General features: G+C 34.1%; 1 protein-coding gene across 1 annotated transcript; it reads right to left on the bottom strand.

Moving 5' to 3' along the window:
• Positions 1 to 9,329: 9,329 nt before the first annotated feature.
• LOC146916870 (uncharacterized) lies at positions 9,330 to 10,682 on the bottom strand. Its single transcript, XM_085717142.1, has 2 exons — positions 10,548 to 10,682; positions 9,330 to 10,278 (listed from the first exon to the last, which is right to left on the bottom strand). The coding sequence occupies exons 1-2, from the start codon at positions 10,602 to 10,604 to the stop codon at positions 9,670 to 9,672; spliced, it is 666 nt and encodes a 221-aa protein (XP_085573268.1). The 5' UTR covers positions 10,605 to 10,682; the 3' UTR covers positions 9,330 to 9,669.
• Between the last annotated feature and the right edge of the window lie 9,354 nt (positions 10,683 to 20,036).

Raw genomic sequence — 20,036 nt, 5'->3', positions numbered from 1 at the left:
AGTTGGGACTCTTCTCTTTGTGTATTTGGGCCTTCCTATCGGAGGGGATCCTCGTAGGTTGGATTTTTGGAAACCGATTGTGAACAACATTATCTCTAGATTGTCGAACTGGAAAAGCAAATTTCTCTCGTTTGGTGGTCGTCTGATTCTCCTAAAATATGTCCTGTCATCTCTTCCGGTTTACTTTCTTTCCTTCTTCAAGGCCCCCCACAGGTATAATTTCTTCTATCGAATCTTTATTTATAAAATTTTTTTGGGTTGATTGGGACTCTGTTTGTTTACCGAGGGAGGAGGGAGGTTTAGGTGTCAGAAGATTAAGAGAATTTAATATTGCTTTGTTAGGAAAGTGGTGTTGGCGTATGTTGGTTGATAGGGAGGGTTTATGGTACCGGGTCTTAAAGGCTAGGTACGGGGAGGAGGGTGGGCGGTTGAAAGAAGGGGGTCGGGAGAGTTCGAAGTGGTGGCGGATGATGTCTAGCTTTCGCCAGGGAGTCGGTATAGGTGTGGGGGACTGGTTTGGTGATAATGTGCGCAGGGTGGTAGGCAGAGGTGATAGCACATTTTTTTGGATTGATAACTGGGTGGGAGGAGTGCCTTTAAGGGTGCAATTCCCACGCTTATTTGACTTAGCCGTTGACAAGTGGGTGACGGTGAAGGAGATGGAGAGTAGGGGGTGGGTGGATGGTGGTGGTGCCTGGGAGTGGAGGAGGCGCCTTCTGGCTTGGGAGGAGGAGTCCGTTACAGATTGTTCTTTCTTGCTACATGATATTGTTTTGCAGGACACTATTCTGGACAGATGGCGGTGGCTCCTTGATCCTGTTGCCGGTTACTCCGTAAAGGGGGCATATCAGTACATTACGACACCCGTTAACGCTCTTGATCGGGGTAGGTTCGATGTTGTGTGGCAAAGGCAAGTTCCTCTTAAGGTCGCTGTGTTTACTTGGAGGCTCCTTCGTGATCGATTGCCAACTCGAGATAACCTTCTTCGTAGGGGAATTATTGATCAGGATGGCACTTCTTGCATTGGGGGGTGCGGATCTGCTGAGACTGCGGAGCATCTTCTACTTTGATGTGACATCTTCGGTTCCGTGTGGCACTATGTATATCAGTGGGTTGGCATTTCTTTTATAGCTCCAGCTACAATTGGTGATCACCTTCAGCATTTCGGTCAGTTGGCAGGTTTATCAAGGGTTACTCATTCTTTTCTGACAGTAATTTGGCATGCTTGTGTCTGGGTTATATGGAAGGAAAGAAATAACAGGATTTTTCAGCATAAGTTACTGACATCTGATCGTTTAGCAGACAAGGTCAAGTATATGTCTTTTATTTGGCTAAAGGCCAATATGCCCAGCTTGGCCTTCTGTTATAACGACTGGGGGCGACATCCTTTATTGTGTGTGGGTGTACTGATGTAGCTTTTTGTTTGCTTTCTTCTGTTGTTCGTTTTTGCTTTTGAATTCAAACTGTAACTTGTGTTGTGTTGGGTGTTCTCTTTTGCACATCTTGTGCGAGATGAACCACCTTTGGTAATTTAATATATTCCATTTTGGCTTGTTCAAAAAAATAATATTTTATGTCCCTAAAAATGCAAAGGAAAATGATACAAGGTTAGAAAGTGTAAATTTTTTATAGGAGTTAAAACCAAATTTTAAATCTTTATAGAGATCATTTACTTAATTAACCCTTTAATACTTTAATAGAAAGAAGAAAAAAAAGATCTGAATCACAATTATTATAATAGTACCAATATATTCTTCTGAAGTAGTTCTATTGTCCTGCTAGTACAAAGACACAACACAAAGATATCTGTATAGTACTAATCATCAATTTAGCCACAGAAGATTTAAGGTTTTTTTTGTCAAGTTGTCTAGTGGGTTCACCTTTTTTAAACTGAATAAGTGGGTTGTCTGGGGTTCGAACTCTAGCCCCTACATATAACAATGCATGTCCCTGCCAACTGAGTTATGGGAACAATTTTTTTTTTTTTATCAACATTGGGCTACTTTCAAAATTGACAACTTCATAAATTAAATCCGGTTCTTTTTTATGAGAGTCGTATTATCAACTCTTTCAACATCTCTTAGTTGTTTCTATTAGTTTTATTAAAAGACAAATTGACTAATGGCCATTTTATTAGCATATGCATACATCTTTTTTCATATCCAGAATTTTTATTTTCTTTTAAGCAAAATGGAAAATACATATATAAAATAAAAAAAAATTAGATACAGAGACTGGGGGACATTGGACCTGACCCAGGTACAACCCAAATTGAAATAAAACAAGATAATACAGACCCGGTAGATCAACTTTAATTAATCCCAACAAAACCAACACTCCTCAAAGGCGTAACCAAGCGGATTTGCGTACAAACACGAAACCAAGTTACAAAAAAATATGATGAGTGAATGTCCGTAAGAAAAAAAGGATTCATAAAAGATGAATGGATTGACCGCCAACACGGTATTACGATCCACGTACCAGCAACCCCCTAAACAAACAGGAGGTATAAACGCTCTTTTAAGCATATAGTCTGATAACAATCATAAAGATTGAAATGGATAACAGGACAATACCGGAGAGGTGGCTACCCTAAAGTCTTGAAACCTGCAGATCTCAACCGACCTGAAATATCAGAGAATCAAGTCCAGGACCAAAAACTCAACCGGTTTCAAAGAAACAACCCTTACAGTTTTAAAAGAACAGAACCTTTCAGGTTTACAAAGTCGAACCACTACAAAAAGGCCACATCTAATACCACCTGAAATCTCTGATCTGAAACAAAAACATTAAAACAAACAACAAAACGGAACAATACAAGAAAAAACATGATACAAACAGATGACAGAAAACACAACACGGCTGAGCAGACAGCGGCATCCAGTGACCCACCGAGATCTCACACCAAAACCCATGGCAAATCCGAACAGAACCCAAACCCAAACACAACAACCTTGGATTTACGAAGCCAAACAGTCACCAACTCGGATCTAGATTCACAACCACCTTGTTCCTTGCAGACAGCGACAATCCAAAGGACGACGACGGAGGAGGATTAAACAATGGAGACGACGGTCACCGGAAGGAGAAAATGAGAGAACCCATAGATCGGAAAACTACCACCGTGAGAAACCACCGGCGTTGTGGCCACCGGGAGCAACGCAAGCGAGGTGATGCAGATGGCCACCGTTGATCGACACCTCACCTCATTGTAGAAGCTACATCGTGTTAGCTTGAGGTTGGATTGAGGGAAGGGAAAGGATGAGTAAGAGGCGGCTGTGTTTGTGTAAAGAGAAGGCAGAGAGATTTTTCTAGAGAGAGAAAGTTGTCTTTTCATATCGAGCTTGAGTCATAGTAATCTTATTTTCAAAGAGCTTGTTACGGATTAAATTAAAAGTGATTTTGACATTAAATAATTTAGAGATTAAATTTTAGAGATTTTATAAAATATGAAAATCTATTTTGAGTTTGTTTATCGTGATAAAAATCAATTTTTTTAAAAAGTAATTTATTTTGTTTAGATACAACTATATAAAAAATATTTTTTGTTACAAAATTAGTTCAATATTTTGACCCTTATTTTCTCTTTCTTCTAAAAAAATATATTTTATAAGAAACTACTCTTAACAGGTTCTCGTTTGAAGTTGGTTTTAGATTTTTTTTAGATTCGGTTTTTTTTTTAATTGTAACAAACAGATGCAATACTATCTCATTTGAAGTTGGTTTTAGATTTTTTTTAGATTCAGTTTTTTTTTTTTAAATTGTAACAAACAGATGCAATACTATTAAAAGTGATTATTATTTTTTAAAAACGTGTTTTTTTCTTAAAAAAAAACTATAACAAACGGACTTTAATAGATGATGATGATGATGATGATGATGATGATGATATGAAGGTATTTTTTTTAATAAAAGGTATTATTATTATTCATATTATTATTATTATTATTATTATTATTATTATTATTATTATTATTATTATTATTATATTGGAGGTGAGGGAGAACGTTGGAAGCAACAACGATATATAATGTTCTTAGACCAACAAAAGGAAATTTGCACTTCTCCTTTTTAAAATTGTTCATTCTCTGAAAAATGTTCAACGTGAGTTAACTCATGCACACATTTTTAAGATCGGTGAATGAGCAAAAACATAAGGGAGAATATGAGACATCATTTCTCAATCCAAAACATTAATGCATATATGAGTCACATATCTTACATATCCAATATATTACTCATTTTAATCAATGTGGGACTAATCTCTCAAATTTGAACCCAACAATCTTTACCTAAATTGTGAGTCTTACACATCCTATATTTGATCCAAAGGTCCCACTTTTGCTTTCCCATCAAGCTAGACCAAGCCCTTGATAGTATTGTTGGGTTATGAGTGATGCTCGATGAATCATCATACTGGGCTAAGAATAATTACATAAAGAAAATTTGAAACCACATCTTAATCCAAGTTGGATTCAAGTGTGAATGATTAGTCTCACATCAACTATGAATGAGTTAATAACCTAATTGTTATCTATATTAAGAAAGGTGACAAATATACTTAAGGCTTTATGGCTTTGAATGCAGATATGTTACCTTCCTCTCTTGTGATCCTGCAACATTATTCAGTTACTGCTACTAGCACTGCCCGGACTTGTTGGATTAATTATTTAATTAATCAATTATGGATTGACAATAATCAATTATTATAAGTTAATCTTATAATATAAATTATGGTCTATTGTGTTAAGCACTAATTAGTTGATGAATATGTGTGATTGGGCTATTGTTACTAAATGGACCGTGATGGGTTGGACCATTTAGATAAGCCCAATGAGAGGTCCCTGCCCTCAGCCGTTTAGCTATTTAAACGTCATCCCATTAAACGGTTAATTATTCTGAACAGTGTTGTGAAAACCTAAAGCTAGACGGAATGAGGGTAGTTATCCCTCTCATAGTTGTCGGGGTTGTCTACATTTATTTTTCATCAACCTAATTCAAAGGTACACAATTTCTTGTTCCTTCTTTTGTTACTGATGATATGCTATAATTTGTATCTATTGATCCATGGCTAAACACTAAAACTTTCATCAGGACTCCCCCAACAACTGGTATTATAGTCAATGGTTCACCTAAAGGGGATCAAATCCTTTTATCGAAATTCTTCCTGAAAATGGTGGTACAGAGTGCGGAGGCTGGTGGAGTGTCAAAGGCAGAGCATGTGTATGTGGATGAAAAAGCTTTCGTTTGAGGGAGAGCATACCCAGATGAATGGATGGATTGACACTTGAAGAGAAGATTGTTGTGTGTGAAGTATAAGTTAGATGTCTCATATTTGGTGGAAAGGTAATGTTGATCGATATATAAATGAGATGACACATATATCTAATATCTTAAGGTTTTAGACAAACATATTATCTTAAAATTCTCTTTTATAATTCATCGAGATTTCCTCGCGACCCAACAATATCTTCATGGTGATATTTTATCGAGAAAATAATTTCAGTGTGATATTTTTTCAAGGAAAATATCTTCATGTTATATTATATTTTGTCTTTGTTTATGATGATCGGTACATATGCCAAAAATTAAGTTTTCGTCTGGTCTATTGCATAAGATCATGTCATAATTAAAGACAAGAATCTTTGTTAAACACACAATATATATATATATATATATATATATATATATATATATATATATATATATATATATATATATAAAATTCCATTTTTTTATCGAAAGCTACATAGACCAACTTTATAGCCAGATTCCATTAGCAATTATGCATACTATGTATTGAAACCATTATTATTTACATTGAAGATATACAATTATTAGAAATACACACGCAAATAATTAAACTATTTAGAATTGATAGACCCTAGAGACATGCCAACACCAAACAATATATCTTCAAAATTTCAAATAAAAGTTTACATCATTTTTAATTAGGTAAGATAAATAATATTAGCTGGCCATGTTACATTAAATTAAAAAGTACAGAATGATTCTGTTTGCTATAGGAAAACCAAACATAGATTTAAATCACATCAAGTTGCTACCTCTACCAAAAACATTGATAACAAGGGGAACCCTGTGATTTTATTTTTTGTCTAGTGGTTTCTGATTAATTTCTTAATTCATTTTGCTGGTGAAGATGCAAGCAATTAATTGGTGGACCTCGTGGGAAGGGTTGAATGAATTTTTTTCTTCATTTATTTAATTAACTTACAAAATTAATTTCCCTGGTTTCCCTGTTATCTCCACTTGATCAACTACAAAATATCTAATAAGAGGTAGGGAAAATAAAATAAAATGTGAACGTGTGGTTCTTAGAGATATATAGTCGAAACGCACAAAATATAAGGTTTTTTTTTTTTTAAGAGATTAAAGTGAGATATATAACTGCCAGCGGAGTATCTTCCTAGTACAAGATGTATTAGAAAAGAGAGCCAGAATATACGGCAAGCGTTCAACGGTGGTGTACTTGAAAAAGTACAATAATGGAATTTAGGGTTAAGAATCGTATTCTAGGGTTTTAGAACTGATTATTGGATGCCTTGAGAGTGATCTCAAGAGTGGTATTTATAGGCTTCTTGTGGGCTTATTTTGGCATGCCTTCAGCCCCCAGGAAGCTGGGTTTTTGGTACTTTTGGTTTGTTTCGGGCAGTTTAAGGCGACTTCTGGAAGCTTCCAGAAGCTAAGAAAGGCGGCGTCCTAAAAAGGACACGCCTACCCTTCTTAGAGCCCATCCGAAGTGGGCTTAACCCTCCATAAGGGCTTTTAAGCCTTTCTAAGGGCCTTTAAGCCTTTTAAGAATATTATGACGGTTCAGGTTGCAAACAGACATTAGCCAATACCCAAACATAAAAAAGGGTTTTGACACCAGTTATGAAATTGATAAGGAAAAACAATAAATTTGGCTTTAAACCACCAAAAGGAAAGAAGATTTATATTCTCCAAAAGTTGAAGTGGAGAATATTTCTTTGCTACGAATAAGCCTATCATTATCACTCAAGTACTAGCAAATCAGATCAAAAATATGAAAGAACACCTTGATTTTGCATAACTTGAAGAGGTATCAAACGGAATAAAATGATCCACAAGGGTAGATGGATCTGCTGAATAAAATATAGGGTTAATATATGTTTACCCCCTATAATGTTAGCGGTTTCTGATTTACCTCTCTGTAAAAAAAAATATTTGTTTAGATTCCAACCTGTAATTTGAATATTCTTTGGTTTTGAACCTTAATGAATTTTGACCGTACAAAATTGATGATATGACAAGGGGTAAACCAAAATTTCGTCAAATTACAGGGAGCGAAAGTACCTTAAATTTTGCAATTTGATGTCATGAAGGTCCTAAAATATATGAAAACAATTGGGTTTATTGATTATTGGGTCGATATTTTTTGGGTATATCCACAAGAGGGATGAGAAACACTCTCGAGAAATACTTCTACGATCATAAGTCATAACCCCAAATAATAATCATTTAGATACACAATAAAATACATATCATATAATTATTTTTAAAATATATTGTTTTGAACCGAGTAAACACTTAAAAGACCCGATTTCAATAGGCCTAAACCAATCCGACTGAATACCACATTTGGGTTAATTACTCCTTATAGACCACCTCTCGGGGGGGCTACTTGTAGCACTTCGGGAGACTCATTCAAACTGAATGGTAACGACCCCCCACCCTCCCCACACTTGCCGCGAATTTTGCTCGACGGTTATAATTTCCACGATTCTGTAACTGTCGAGTGTCACGAAGTGCCCTATAACGGATCCTGTACTTCACATTATATAAAGGGACATTTAACATTCCTTAAAAGTATGATTCTATTCAATTCTAAGCCCCCATATTCTTTCTTTACTTACGTGAGTGTCACAGTCTTTGCATGTACACATCCTCCCGTCTTTGCATGACGTGGTACAAAAATCTCAAGAGGAACTTCATCAACTCCTGGGATGAACTTTGCCATAGTTCACCACGCACTTCATAGCTTTGAGGACCCAACCAAAAACAGTTGTGTCCCTCGAAGCTATATTACAAGAAAAGAAGGAACCTCTTCGAGACTATATCCAAAAGTTCAACAAGAAGTTATGCAAGTCCGAGGAGCGGAAGAAAATATGAAAAAGTAACTGATCGAGAAGGGCCTTCGACCAGGCACTGATATCAAGAAGGTCATCCAGCTCGACGAGCCTGTATCCCTCAGCGAGTTCCTTACGATATCAAATATATATATTAGGTATGAGGAGAAGTTGTACGATAATAATTTGAATAAAGCGAAGAAGGAAGACCCGAGTCTTTCAAAAAGCCCTTCCAAGAGAAAAAGAATGAAGGGAAACCAGCTAGAGAAGGAAAATGACATGTTGGTCATTTTGTCGACTACACACCCCTCGCAGTGTCAATGGAATAAAATACTTGCTGAGATCACTTCCGCTAACATGAAAGAATCAAAAATAAAGTAAACTAAGGATTCTCCATCGAAGGCAGGACCAGATAAAGGTAAATATTGTCGTTTCCACAAGTGTCACAGGCACACCACTAACGATTGCCATCCACCTCAAATATGTGATCGAAATCCTCAAACAACGAGGTAGGCTAAGGCAATTCACAAAAAAGGCCTCACCTGAAAGGAAAGTTGTTGAGCTAGTTGTTGATGAGGACCCAACGATTGTGATGGTTATAGATTGATTGGTAGACATCCCCCACCTCCCAGAGGACGTCGATGTAACCCCCTACTCCTATACTTGGGAACAATTTCCCACCATCAATGTGATCATATGAGGAGGAATAAATAATGCTATAGTCAGGACCATTAAAGGGAAGTTTGAAGAGACGTTGAACATAAATCATCTAGTCATCACCTCTGCTCGGGCGGCTAGACGACCGCCTCTTGCATGCTATGACGATGAGCTTTCTTGTGGAGCTCCTAACTCAGCAATCCCCTTGCTCGTCCAAGCATACAACTTTGATGTCCGCCAAATTATGGTCGAAACCAGGGCTTCTTGTGACATCATGTACACTAGCCTATTCAAGGCTCTCCATGTGACAGATAAAAATCCCTCTCCTTACGTTGGATCCAAACTCTACGGATTTAACAGTTCCTCGACAAAACCCTAGGGGTATGTGGAACTATTGGTCATTTTCAACCAAGGAATGACGAGAAGGATCGTGAAAATTAAGTTCTTGGTGATTGACTGCTCGTCCCTCTACAACTACATCATCGGGAGGACTGTTACTTATAGTAGAAGGAGTGTCCCTTCCGGCTAAGGAGGAGCGAGAAGGAGTGTGAAAGCTGATGAAAAAAAAAAGTTAAACCAATTTTTGCAATATATATGTCTATAGTTTTCTTTGTACAATTGAATTGAAATACGACTCACTCCTAGTTTCCTTATAATATACAAAATTGATCACTATTACATTTCCTAAAAAAATTAATGTTGAATCGGTTTTTGAGTTCGAATTCTCTGCAGTCACACCATTGCCGATATGAACTGTCAAATCAAGATTGATTCGCTTATATACATTTTGAACACGATTTATCAAAGTTGGAGTACAATTTGTCCGATTTTGATCCAACAACTGTCCAGATCCTAATCTAGTTGACCTTGGGCACCCTAAACAACCACATGAATGTAATCAAGCTTAAATCACTTTTCCTTGAGGAAGTCTAACTCTATAAACATGTTCTTCACCAGTACATTTATCAACCTTCACAATCCAACGACTTCGAGGACTGTTACTCATTCCAGATTCAAATTTAGGACTAATAACATTATTCTCTCCAAATCTTGTCACCAACAACCCTTGTCCAATAGGAAGCAATTGAGTTTTTGATCCAGAAGATCTCCATGACCCTTTAGAACTAAATGCATTGTAACCAACTACAACTGTACCTTTTTGTTTACAACAACCAAATTGAACACATTTAACAATCTCTTCATGATTCATAAGGTTGCAATCAATTAACACAAAATCAGCTTTGTTTAAGACCAATAATTCTTGTGCTCGTTTTCCAATCATGAATTGAACTAGATTAGAAGCCGCTCCTAGGATATTTTTCGATGTGATTAGATCTTCGTTGGTAGGAACAATGCATATTACTTTGCCATTTGTTTGATTAGCAGCAGCAACTAATGCAAGTGTTGTTGAATCTGCTGCACCAGCACAAGCTACAACCATTAATTGTGCATTGTTTCCAGCTGCTATTGCTGATATAAATTCAGCTACAGCAGGTTCCTTTGCCTTTTGACCCTATTGAAAAAAAACAAAAGATTAGATCGGAAAGAAAAAATAATAATTGCTGTTCATATGAGAAAATAGAGATGAAAATTTATTAATTGTGATTTAGTGACCGATTTAGCGATCCAGTTAGAGTAAAAAAGGTCAAATCGCTCTCTAAATTGCTAAATCGATCACTAGACACACTGAAACATTTTGGTTATTAAATCGGTCGCAAACAGCGAATTTTAAGTACTCAAGGTAGAAAAAAATGTAACAAGAAAAAATTGAAGAATACTCACCATTTTCATAGTGCTGAGATAGGCCTTTGTGGCATTTTCTGCTGACCAGTAAGCCATTGTTTTGATGGTATTGGAAGAGAGGATTTCTTCAAATGTTTGATGCAAATGTTATTGTGTTGAATTTGGTTTGGGAGGTTACACACATGAGTCTATATATATATATATATATATATATATATATATATATATATATATATATATATATATATATATATATATATATATATATATATATATATAGGAGAAAACACATGCTGGACATATGCATGTGGACTTTGGTGTTCCAACTGGCTAAGGAAGTAAGAAAAATAGTATAGTATTTATAAAATTGATAAATATACTATATTATAATAAAATGGAATTTAATTTAATGTATAACATAAAAACAGAATTAATTTTAGGTACAACTTGGGCAGGTATATGTAAAAAGTGTTAATTACTTAATAAGAAGACTAAACTAAGAAGAAAATATAATATATGATGGAAAGAGAAAGGCTAGTAATCTCAAAAAGACAAAAGGAAACATTTTGATTTCCCATGGAAAAATATGTCATTTGAAAACTAAATAAGTGTACAAATAATATACCTCACTTTTTTTTTTTTTGACCGAAAATATACCTCACTTAATTTTGTCTTCATTTTAATTTAGAGGAATTTTTTCAATAGAGATGTAAACGTGCTAATTACTTTAATAGCTACACTCCAAAATATCATTTCCTTTACCATTTTCAACATAGAAGACTTAACTTGGAAGAAAGCACAAAATTTGATGGAAAGAAAAAAGGCTAGAAATCATTTTGATTTCACATGGAACAATATATGGCGTTTTTTGACAATGAAACTATATTTACTTTAGTATAAAAAATATATGGCATTTTTTTTTAGTTTAAAAATATACGGCGTATGACACACACTAATTTCTAATATTAAAATTTGTATATATACGCTTTTTATGAAAAAAAAAATTATATATACTCTTCCATAAAAAAATTAGTGTATATAAAAACTTTTTTTATCGGAAAATAATTATATACTCTTCTTCAAATGATTTTTGGATTTCTAGAATAACATGTCTAGTTCAAATGTAAGTACTACTATTTTTAGTAAATTTTAATAAAATAATATGTTTTTAGCAAAAATATATTATGTTGTTCTCCATTTTTTATTAATATAAATTCATTTTTATTAAAAATGATGAAGGTCGATCCCTAAATATACCAAAAAATTTTGTTAGTTTCTATGTTAACCAAATAGAACTTAGGTGTGTGCTTCCTGAATCAATATCAAACGTGAAATAAAATACATTTTAATGGTAGCTAGGCTGATAGAAGACTAAACAAAGTTAAGATTTTCTTAATAAAAGTTAAGCTAACCTACGCACGTTCAAGATTCATGATGCATGTATGGACTTATATGTATAAAAGGACAAACAAAGTTTAGGAGTTAATTAAACGCAAATCTGTTTTAAGCCTTTAGGAAACATGATGGCAGTTTCCAATTTGGATTTTCTAAAATGTGAAGTAGGTAATTAAGGCATTCTTGTTGAGGAAATAGTATGACAATTCTTATCGACTAAGACCATCTATAATGGTTGGTGCTTCACTTATTTAATACCATGCTAACTAACCATCTCTATGGTAGAACAAATAAATATGGTACTTATAGATAAGCGTGGCTATATGGAAGCATCCTCTCTCTCTTCACTTTTGAGATACCCTAAATAAATTGTATTAAAATAAATGAATTTTGTTGAAATTTAATGAATTAGAGTTATTGATGCGACTAATTTAGTAATTTTTTATGAGGTATTGTGATGAAGAGATAGAGTGCTAATTGATAATGTGTATGTATATGATCCACTTAAACACCTAAAATGAATGCTCCATTGTAATGGTCTAAACATGTGAGTGAAAATGTGGAAAATTGCTTTTCTCACATTAGTTATTTCCTAAACACACATGGAAACGGCAGTTTTACCCGCCGGTAGTTAACTACTATTGGCATAATCGATAACAACTAACTACCGATGCGACCTGTAATTTAACACAGTCAAACGCCCACATTCAACATTGTTTTTATCATTCGACTATTTTTCGACTTTTTTTTATCTCTCAACATTTTTTTTATCATTCAACATTTTTTCAACATACTTTTTATCATTCAACAAATTTGTTATCATTCAACATTTATTTTAACATTCAAGAGTTGTCTATAAAAGCTCATATTTTGCAAATTTTATCATTCAACATAAACTTGATTATCCAAATTTTCTTGCAAATTCATCCAAAATCATCCAAATTTTTCAAGAAAATCACAAGTAAGTAAGCCTAATCATATTAACATGCAGCTTAGTTTGATTATGGTGTTATTTTGTTATGAAAATCTAATTATTTTTGTATTGTTTAATTTTTGTAGTTATGTATGAGAAGGAGGCTGGTGCTGAATTGAAAATGGAGCTTGAGGCCAGCCAAGTGATACTCAAATGAAAAAGAAAGCAAAAACGATCATGACGTGGCACGACATCAAATGCGAATGATCTGAAAAAACAAGCAAAACGAAAGTGCTAGTCTACAATTTGAATAAGCTGAGAAGAAGTTGAGGGGCGTGTTATTTTGGTCCACAATCAAAATTAGGTGCCCCAAGAAATTTGAATAAGCTGAGAAGAATGTTATTTTTGGATATTATTTTTATGTTTTTGAATAAATTTGAATAAAGTTGTGTATTAGACCAAATAAATTTTGAATAAATTTTGCATATTTTGAATGATTGATATCCTCCTACTCTATATTACATGCTAGTCCCAGTATTTTCAATCATCCTCCCTACTGTATTGACTCTATTATTTTAGATGAAATGAAATGAGCCATCTTTCCTTCAAAAAAAAAAATATCCTCCTTCTCTATAACCGGCGTATTTTAAATTTTGTGTATTTTGAAATAAATTTTGAAAGGAGTGATAGTTAACTACCGTCGGTTTCAGCGGTAGTTAACTACCACCGGTCCAAGTAGTAGTTAACTACAGCTCACACCAGTAAATGCAAACAGTGCAGTTTGCATTTTATTTAGAGCCACTTTCGGTTTGTTTTTACCTGTAATTTCAAACAGCAATTTCAGATGAAATTCAACCAATACAACAACAACCACCAACTACTAAACAACAACATTGCATAATTTATCAATGATTCATTAACATTACACATACGACAGTATGTTAACGTTACACAAATGTTTGAAATTCGACAAAAGTGAAGCATTATGCAACGCATTACACTAAGTGACATCAAATCTCTCGTGAACATTCTAGGCACCTGCAGTTGGAACGAACACAGAGAAGTAACACATTATTTTCAACCATCGTCCTAAACATAAATCATACGTCGCTATCATCACGAGTAACCCAAGGATAATAAATCGTTTTCCACATGTCTTCGTCTTTGTTCGTCCTAAGATCTACACACGGTACCTGTACAAATACATGAGATGTACCATGATCTTCACCATGAAACACGAAGTATTTGTTAAGTTGTGTCTTCAAGTCATCCAATGTGTCAGTCTTAGTTAAGAAAACTTTAATCGTTTCCTTGAAAGCAGAATATGTCACATGACCTTCAATTTGTGCATTTTGACATATGTTGAACTTCACATAAGTTAAAAAAAAAAAAAACAAATATCAGAATAAAACAAAATGAAAGGTAAAGTACATTAATGCGGAAACTTAAACATATATTTATAATAAATGCGGAACATTAATAACTGAGTAAAATGTCGGTGTCTTGTACACAACATAAAAGTCATATATATATATATATATATATATATATATATATATATATATATATATATATATATATATATATATATATATATATATAAGGTTAGTTACATTTTGGCCACAAAAAATTGTGTTACATTATATATCCAAAAAATACATCGGTGTATATCGAAAAAAAAAAGGATGAACACCGACAAAAAAGTGTCATATTTCATCTAATGGAATTGAATCATCTTCATATTCCACAATAACTTCAAATTCTTCATTTACTTATTTTAGGAATGTCACACAAAATTAGATTGGCTCTCTTGTGTATATATCTTCCATTCCATAGATGATGGAGGTAGTAGGCAATCATCTTTAAAAAAAAGAAAAACAAAATGACTTGGGATTAACACAAGACACATGTGGCTTTTCAGGTAAATCATAGGCCTACATTGTTCAAGAATGAATGATTAGTCTCATATGAACTATGAATGCAAATGTGGTACCTCCGTTTTATGATCCTGAACCATTGTTCAATTATTACTCCTAGCATTGTCCGAACTCCGCCAACAATTGGTATTATAGTCTGTTGATCTTTGGATTTCCAAACTGTTGAATTTGGATTTCCAAATTCTATTATCTACCGAAGCTGTTACTAGGTTGAGTCACGACCAGGTCGCTCTCTTTAAGACGTTTCGTTGCACTACCCAAAATTGTGCAAGGTAGACTATCAACCACGTCGCCTCCAGGATAAAAACAAGCCCAGCTACAACTGTTCGATTAACTACTGCACTGTAGAAAATCGTTTGAGAATTACACCGTCAAATATGGTACTAAGACCACTCTTTAATACTGAAACCATTTTAATATGGTATCATTACCATTCTATTATGGTGCTAAGACCACTCAAATATGGTGTTTCCACCATTCTAACCTTTAAGTTCTCCAAACTATCAATATGGTACTATGACCACTCAAATATGGTGTTACCACCATTTCTCCTCAAATAAAATTATTGAATAATTTTTATATACCATTAATATCATTCTTGATTCCGACGGGACATTGTTTATTCCAAATAGGGACTATGATTTTAAAAGTACTCTTTATTCCGAAGGGACATATATTATCGAAGGGACTATGAACTTAATACCATTCTTAATTCCGAAGGGACATTAAATCGAAAAGGGACTATGGTCTTAAGAACACTCTTAATTCCGAAGGGACAGAAAGGAGTAGAAAAAGGAGAAGGACTTGTTAAACAAGTCGAAGGAGGGAGAAGAGATGAAAGACTCGTCAACACAAGTCAAAAAAGGGAGAAGAGAGAAAGAGTTTCCGACAACTCAATGAAACTCTTTGGTGTGTGGAATGCACTGTGTGAGCTCTCTATTTATAGAGAAAATTCACAACTAATAAGTGAGAAACTTTGGGAACAAGTAATATGAGAAACTTTGGGAACAAATAACATATTACTTTGCGATTAAGGAATTCACATATTAGATCTAGTACAAAATATCTTAATTGAGTACTAAAATATATTAAATTTAGTACAAACATATATTATATTATGTACCAAAATATTTTAGCAAAACTTGGGGACTAAGAAAGCACTTTCTAATAATGATTAAATTAATTATTTAATTTATCATTTCCAAATAATAAAATATATATCAAAATATATTTTTTTTCTCTACTGCTTATGTACCCCCATTAATTCGAGGTACACACCCACTATATAAACACTACTAATGTGTGTGTTCCATCCGATGTGGGACTTCCACTTTTTTCAATTCACACAACACTAGTTCTACCCAACATGGGAATTTGTGTTTAGTCTTTTTTACTCAATTTCCACACATGTTCCAACAATCCCCCACTTGAATTTAAAAAATGGTTTCAGAAATAACGTCAAAAACGTCTCCATAAGATTTGCTAGTAAACAAAGGTGTCGCCTACAACTTGAACCTTTGCATAGCGAGTAAAATTCTGATTAACAAGAGTTACTTACAGCATTGAACTCTATCTCAGACATAGAACCCACACACAAACCTTTTCATAAGGTGTATTCTAAAAGCCCGTGCGTTTATGGCCTTGCACGTGTATCCCGGTTTAACGAACGCTCTAGGTATTCTGCCCCGAATCCCATAGGAACCGGCCCTTAGTTCCACATTCGTATAGGTGAGTCTATCAAGAGTACTACTGTAGCTATGTACTCCACTCCAAATAGAGTATAGATCTCATTAAGAGTTTCTATTATCTCATCCTTCTATCGCTGCAGGAATCATGCTTTCTTACTTTTAACATAGCATGTTCTATCACTTGTGACTTGTTATTACCCATTGAACCTATTTCTTGGGATCTCCAGTCATGTAGGTCGGGTTACCATCACTTGTGACCTTTGGGCATTAGTCCCATCCTATTGGATGTGTTTAGGACTTTCTTTTTAGTAATTCCTTTCGTCAAAGGATTGACTAATTCTTTATCAGTACGTACATGATCTACTTTAACCGTTCCTTTTGAGAGTAGCTAGATCTCTAATCATTTATGTGTTCATATGCCTTAATTATCGTCTCTAACGATTCTCAATTTTTGTAATAGCTGCAGACTGTCACAATGATTTAACACTTCTGGAAACGGTTTTATCCACTAAGGGATCTCAATTAGCAAGCATCTTGTCAACTTGCTTCTCCACTAGTTTTCTCTAGTGTTCTCATCTCAGATTCATTCCATAGTGGACTGAGTCAATATCATTTGTTTTAACAAACAACTCCTCTAGTGATGCTCAATATACAAACACTAGTCGCTAAATATTCATCTGAAAGATGTTCTATTTTATATCTTGTACCATTTAAGTACAATAGGTTACTCCTAGTGAAGTAATCTTAGAGTCATAGTTTTCTTAAGGCACCTCATGACTCTTTCTATAGCATGGCAATGCTTCTCATCCGTCTTGCACAAAAGTTTCACGACATTAGCAATGTCGGGTCTAATACATTCAATGGCTTACCTAAGGACTGCCAATGATGCTCGCATATTCTGTTTGTTTAACTCCATCTCAAGTGTTCTTACACTTGGATCATAATATATGATTGCAAGTTTACGGTGAAATAATAATATTTCCTTAAGAACTTCTCAACTTTGTGAGATTTATCAAATAAAAATTCTTTTTTCTGATCTAGTAATCTTGAAACCAAGAATTACTTCAACTTTGTCTAGGTCTTTCTTATCAATGTTATTGATAAACAATGATTTCACATAATTCATAACATGAATCTTTAAATCAAATATGAGCAAGTCGTCTTTATAGAGACTTATGATCGTGCAAATATTATTTGTCACTTTCATTCACTTTATACTCATTCTATAGCATTAGAATGTCAAATTTTTCATGTCATTCCTTAAGAGTTTATTTTAGACCATACAAATAATTATCTAACTTACAGACCTTGTTTTCTTGTCCATGAATCGCAAAACTTTCAGGTTGTTTCATATAGATTTCTTCTTCTAGTTCACCATAAAAAGAGGCAACTTTCACATCCATTTGGAGTACTATCGAGTTATGAACGACGGCTAAAGGGAATAGTACTCTTATGGATATGATTTTCGTGACTGGTGAATGAATTTCGAAGAAGTCTATATTTTTCTCTGTCTAAAACCTTTGACTACAAGGAGAGCCTTGTATTCATCAACCGTTCCATCAGGTTTTAGTTCCTTTTTCCAAAATCCAAATACAACTGATTGATTTTGCAACTATGAGACAAGTCAACCAAGTGTCATGTTTTGTTAGACTCTAGAAGATTCATTTCATCGTTTATTGCTTTTTGCCATAATTCAGCATCCAATGAGGATATAACTTCTTTAAGGCTTAATGAATCTTCTTCCAATGTATAAACCAAGTTCATACTCTTTAGCATTTTTAGCTTTCTTACCTCCTTGAGGTTCTATAACATCTCGTATGATGTTTTCATAACTATTTCTAATTACATGAATGTGATTAGATATAGTGCCCCCACTAGTTCTTAATTTTTAGAAGGGAATTTAGTTTACCCCCATTAGTGCCCCCACTATTCTTTAATTTACAAGGGTACTTACTTCATAGAAATCAACATCTTTTAATTCTATGATCACTTTAACATTTAGGTCCTAAAACCTATATGCTTCGTTATTTATAACATACCTAATGAATACACATTCATAGGCTCTACTAGTGATTTTAACTCTCTTGGGGTCCTGAAGCCAAATATAGTCCGGACAATCCCAAGTTCAAAAATAAGACAAGTTGGATTGTCTTTTCTTCAAAAATTTCTTAATTAGAATTTTTGTCCTTAGACTTGGGTACTCTATAAATTTCAATTTTCGTTATAAAAATTGAACATTCAAGCATGTCAATTTTATTTTCCAAAATTCACAGTCATCAATAAATATGATAAAAACATCATTTCATCATTTCTAATTTATGTGTCATCAAATTCACACATATCATAATTTATTATGTTTAGAGATTCATATTCTCTAAATTCTGATTTATACGAACTTTTGGTTCATATATCTTGACTGCAATAAATAAAATTGTCTAATTATAACGTTGGAATTAAATCCAAGTTACTCAAATTTAAAATTAAAAGCTTGTTCACATGTCAAATATTAAAATCACACAACTAATAAAATAGAAGCAGAATTTAATTTTGATCATGCCATCAAAGTGCAGTCTTTTCTCATAAGAATGCATAGAGTACAAGTCACTAGACCTGTTCTTATAGGATTAACATTCTAAAATAGTTGAGTGCTCAATTTTATATCCGTCTACCAAAAATTGGTGCTCCAGCATATAGTTATATCAATAACGTAAATATATGTTTCTTGCTTTAATTTACCAAAAGAAAAATAGTTGATTCATGAGTTGAACCGAAGCAATTTTTGGTAGCACAGGCACAGTGTGCTTCTAACAAGTACACTCAACCTTCGAGTTTAGAACCTAGCATCGTTTTTATTTGCCATCGTACTGTATAGATTTTTCCAATACTTGACCATGCTTTTCCTTTCAATCCATGCGTTACCGACAATTTGTTGTTTCAATTGTCAAGTGGAAATTTTAAGCACGATGCATAAAACCAAAGCAACACACGAGGTTCTATTCTTCAACTATTCACAGTCCGATTCTTATTTCGAAATTAAATTTCAAAGTCGTACATGTGAATTTCATAGTGTTGTTTGTTTACAACAACACTTCATCGTTTCAGTCAAAAGATGTATTTCTAAAGCTTGATTTATCCTTTTTTTATATTAAGGGACAACGCAACCCCAATAAGTAATTTCTTCGGTAGACATAGCAGATAAAAACGTTTTAAAATTGTTGATTTTTGGATTTCCAAACTGTTGAATTTGGATTTCCAAATTCTATTATCTACCGAAGCTGTTACTAGGTTGAGTCACGACCAGGTCGCTCTCTTTAAGACGTTTCGTGGCACTACCCAAAATTGTGCAAGGTAGACTATCAACCACGCCACCTCCAGGATAAAACAAGCCCAGCTACAACTGTTCGATTAACTACTGCACTGTAGAAAATCGTTCGAGAATTACACCGTCAAATATGGTACTAAGACCACTCTTTAATACTGAAACCACTTTAATATGATATCATTACCATTCTATTATGGTGCTAAGACCACTCAAATATGGTGTTTCCACCATTCTAACCTTTAAGTTCTCCAAACTATCAATATGGTACTATGA

Source organism: Medicago sativa, chromosome 6 (genome assembly GCF_051527215.1).
Source record: "Medicago sativa cultivar Bolivia chromosome 6, Bolivia_mono, whole genome shotgun sequence".
Taxonomy (NCBI): domain Eukaryota; kingdom Viridiplantae; phylum Streptophyta; class Magnoliopsida; order Fabales; family Fabaceae; genus Medicago; species Medicago sativa.
The sequence above is the reverse complement of the archived record's forward strand: the minus strand, read 5'-3'. Positions and strand labels throughout refer to the sequence as shown.